The sequence below is a fragment of the Primulina eburnea genome, chromosome 17 (genome assembly GCF_022965805.1).
Source record: "Primulina eburnea isolate SZY01 chromosome 17, ASM2296580v1, whole genome shotgun sequence".
In the NCBI taxonomy this organism is placed as follows: Eukaryota; Viridiplantae; Streptophyta; class Magnoliopsida; order Lamiales; family Gesneriaceae; genus Primulina; species Primulina eburnea.
Window position 1 is genome coordinate 9511897 of NC_133117.1, and position 4015 is coordinate 9515911.

Here is a 4015-nt window from a genome sequence, read left to right on the forward strand (position 1 = left end):
TTAATAATACATAGTACCGACCATCGTCAATTATCTTCAATAAGAAAAGACAGTAAATTGTCAAACAAAAAAATACCTTAATTAGTGCATCCCATATTTCGTTTGAAACTTCAATGATCTTCTCTGTGTCGTTCCATCCAACTCCACTTTTACTTAGTAACGTCACCAGAGATCCGTACAATTTCTTCCACACATGAACTTTAGAGTTAATATGTGGGTTCCCTCGTATATTTGTGTCAGGGAATGCAACTTTCATTCAATTTTCAAGGAAGCTAAATAGCCTGGCCGAAATCCATTGCCGTTTTTCCAACCTTCTACGGATGCCTCTTTCAGTGCTTGTATTAGAAACTCTTCTTCACGTTCACTCCAACAACGTCTTGTCATATCAGCTTTTTTGGCTTTGTCCACAAAACTCTCGGAAGTTGCAAAACTATCCATAATTAGGATGTTGCCCCTGACGTTGTCCTTTCCCTGCTTGTAATACAGCACACTGGTTAGCAAATTGAAATTAGTTAAATTACGTAACATAGCATTCTATAATAAACAAGAAATATATAATTGGGTGGACTAAATTCAAACAAAATAACATCAAATGCAATCAAGTTATGTAGATTTAAAAATAAATAACATCAAATGTCAGAAGTACATGAATGACAAAGTTGTAACGCAAGATTTACAAGAAACATAATGATTTAGGCTAAATTCATCCACATAGACATAGCAAGGTTCTCCCTCCAAGTATCCCAATCTTCCGACGCATCCAAGCTAGTGATGAAATCATCTTGCAGATATCTCATTGTCCGGACTAACTACATCATCGACGACTTCCTCAATTGGGTCGTCGGGCATCTCAGACCTGATGAAGTTATGCAGCAACATACACGCCATTATGATTCTGTTTTGTGTTTTTAGTGGATAGAACGAAGGACTTCGAAGTATGGCCCATCTTTTTTTCAACAAACCGAAGGCTCTTTCGATTATGTTTCGGGCTTGAGAGTGTCTCCAGTTAAATAACTCCTTATAATTATGTGGCTCATTTGCACGGTTTCCCCAAGCATCCTTATGATAGCGTACTCGCCTGTAAGGAGTCAAGAAGCCATCTACATTGGCATATCCGTTGTCACATAGGTAATAACAACCTAAAAATAAGAAATTAGTTATTAGGTACACAACATTATGTATGCACTAAAATCTTGACGAAAGAATCAACAATGTTTTCTCATGAATATTTAAACAACAAGTCTCATCAATTCACATTTAATAATAAAAAAAAAGAATATCAAAACCTTTTGGAATTTTCAGCGTGTCGTCACGAGTCACCGCATCTTTAAGAACTCTGGCATCTGCTGCAGATCCCTCCCACCCAGTAAGTGCATATATGAACTTCATCTCACGATCGCACACCCCAAGAACGTTGACTGCGATAGTACCTTTTCTTGTTTTATATCGTGCTTTGTCGATGGTAGGTACATGTACACTTACGTACGTTCCGTCTAATGCACCAAGACATCCCTGTTCAATTTTAAATTAATAACTTCAAATGAATGTATGTATAAAAAAATTGTAACGAGTAGTTAAAAAGTTTACTTCGTAAATTTTGACATTACCTTGAACCATTTCCAAGTTTCGTTGGTGCAAGAATGATCGACAGAAGATGGTTTAACCAGTAGTAAAGGATGTAACATGAGAATTGATTGGAGCACTTGATGGAAATGGGTGCTGATTTTATGGCCACTACGGACGTAGTCATGTCCAACAACTCTATTCTTATTGTGATGAGCCAATACAGACAGAAACATGCTCACCTTCTCCTCAATACAGACATATCTAGACTCGACTATACCTCCGACATGAGTTAGCAAGTAACACAAGCGTACAAATGCATTCCTATTCATTCGCAAGTTCAACACACATTGCACGTCTCCTATGTCAATGATCCTGTGCAAATGGTTCATTTGCACAGGAATTCTTTCTTTCATGTTGTAGGACATTGCTCTTGTACGCTTGTTGCAACGTCGTTTGGAACGTAACTTCAATAAATGTCTCACGAGTAACATAACCAACAATGATCGACACATGATTTGGTGCAGCAACATAAAAAGAATAATGTGTCTACGCATTATGGGCATCGAAGATACTTCAGGAAGGAATAAAATTGAAAATGGTGTTAACAATGACATTTGCGAAACAGAAAACAATACAGAAATTGAAAACGAAGATACTAATGTAAGTTTGACAACTAATTTATTGTTTACCAATGCTTGGTTAGAAATACGTAAACACATTCTTGTAATAGGGTGTAAATTGAAATTACAAAATTTCAGTAGTTTAATGCCAACAACAAAGTCATCAGAATATTAATAACAATTCCAAGAGTTTTGCACTTCGACATTGTATGAAGTAACAAACTGACAGATGTTTACACTACACACACTGGGTTATGAAGGAACAAATTGATAGATGTTTACACTACACAGGGGTTAAGAAGTGTTGCTGCAAATAAATACACTACACACACTGAAACACAGAAGAAAAAAAAATGAATTCAACGATGGCAACCCAAAAAAATTGAACAAATTTCATATTTCAGGAAGCAGGATAAGTAAAGAAATGTCATTTACCGACACTGCGTTGGCCTCCTCACAATCCTCAATCTTTCGCATGTGACAGCAGCAAACTTTAGCCTACGAAAACTAAATCTCGACAACGGCTTACGAAAATAAATCTTATGGAACAAGTCGTTTGAAGATTGTTTACCTGATTTCTGCAGCGTTCGCAGCACAGAAGGAAAACCTACGCCATGGCCTCTCTTCGTACTTTGTTGTTAAGATGGAGGAAGATTTATTGGGCTTGTTGAGGGTACTTTAGGAAAATGCAGCCTTGATAGAGACAAGGATTATTAATATTGGGGTCAGGCGTGGGTTTATTTAAACCTATTTAGTACAGCCTACTCCATTGGATAAGGCATTAGATGGGTTTATTAAAAAATACACCGAACGATGGATAAACATGGAAAAAAGAACACAGTCCTAATGAATCCCACCTACCAAACGGAGTGTTAGTATATTTATTTCTTTCTTTAAAGAATTTATTTGAAATATTTTTCTATCAATCTTTTCATGTAATTCATTTAGTATTCTATTAATATGTTTAGTTATAAACTGAAAGAAAATATGTTTTCCTTCAAAAGTTCCGATAATTCTTTGTTCATTAACAAAAGTTATATGATAAATTTGGTATATATATATTTTTTGTTATTCAGAATGGTTTAGTTTTATAAAAATCCAAAATAATTTTGCTTCAAACTAATATTAGATTTTTTGGTCATATAATTGAAAAAAGAAAAATAATTCCTATGTCAGAAGCATCAGTTTCTACAATTTTATCCCATCGAAGATTTGCAAACATAAGGAAAAAAAGATTTTTAACTTTTTCTTTAATATTTTTAATAACTTCAGTATGTTTATGAGACCAAAGTAAATAATTTTTCTTTAATCTATCTATAAAATAGCAGAATCCTTTATATTATGGTAAATATCACCATCTTTGTATTAAACTATTAGAATGACTGATTAATACAAACGTTATTTCTCATTTGCATATTGCATTTATATGAAAATATTTAAATATCTATACTATTATATTAAGTGTGAGGGCCTTAGAATAATTACCTTTTGAGGACACCAAAATATTTAATTCCATAATTATCCTTCTTACCATATTTAAAACTTTTTCAAGTCACCCCATATTTTAAATAGAAAAAAATCAAAATAAAACTTTTCTTTTAAATCGAAGAACTTTTCTAAATCGAAAATAATTTGGTGTTAATTATTTAGTATTATTTGATCAAATTAAAAATAATAATAGCATGTGCAACTTTTACTAGTAATAATAATGATTTAAGAAACACCAAGGCTATTTAAGAATACGTGTCAGCACATAGTTAGTTAATTAGTTCTTTCTATTTGTTGAATTCCGATATTACCCCTAAACTATTTTTAATTTCCCAATGAAT

General features: G+C 33.4%; 1 protein-coding gene across 5 annotated transcripts; it reads right to left on the minus strand.

The window, feature by feature from the left end:
• Nucleotides 1-477: 477 nt before the first annotated feature.
• Nucleotides 478-3056, minus strand: LOC140818839 (uncharacterized). Of its 5 annotated transcripts, none has more exons than XM_073178897.1 (5): nt 2758-3056; nt 2622-2677; nt 1608-2137; nt 1287-1512; nt 478-1139 (listed from the first exon to the last, which is right to left on the minus strand). In XM_073178897.1, exons 3-5 carry the CDS (start codon nt 2127-2129, stop codon nt 778-780), a joined length of 1110 nt encoding a protein of 369 aa, XP_073034998.1. In that variant the 5' UTR covers nt 2130-2137; nt 2622-2677; nt 2758-3056; the 3' UTR covers nt 478-777. The 5 variants fall into 5 exon arrangements, with proteins under 5 accessions (XP_073034998.1, XP_073034997.1, XP_073034996.1 ...); XM_073178896.1 differs by having other exon boundaries at nt 2622-2684; XM_073178895.1 differs by having other exon boundaries at nt 1608-2677.
• Nucleotides 3057-4015: the final 959 nt, after the last annotated feature.

Coding starts and splice junctions, on each gene's coding strand:
- LOC140818839 (XM_073178895.1), bottom strand. CDS start 2,285: ATGTGTTTACGTATTTCTAACCAAGCATTGGTAAACAATAAATTAGTT. Junction 1,513..1,607: donor AAACTTGGAAATGGTTCAAG/GTAATGTCAAAA, acceptor AAAATTGAACAG/GGATGTCTTGGTGCATTAGA. Junction 1,140..1,286: donor CACGCTGAAAATTCCAAAAG/GTTTTGATATTC, acceptor TCTTATTTTTAG/GTTGTTATTACCTATGTGAC.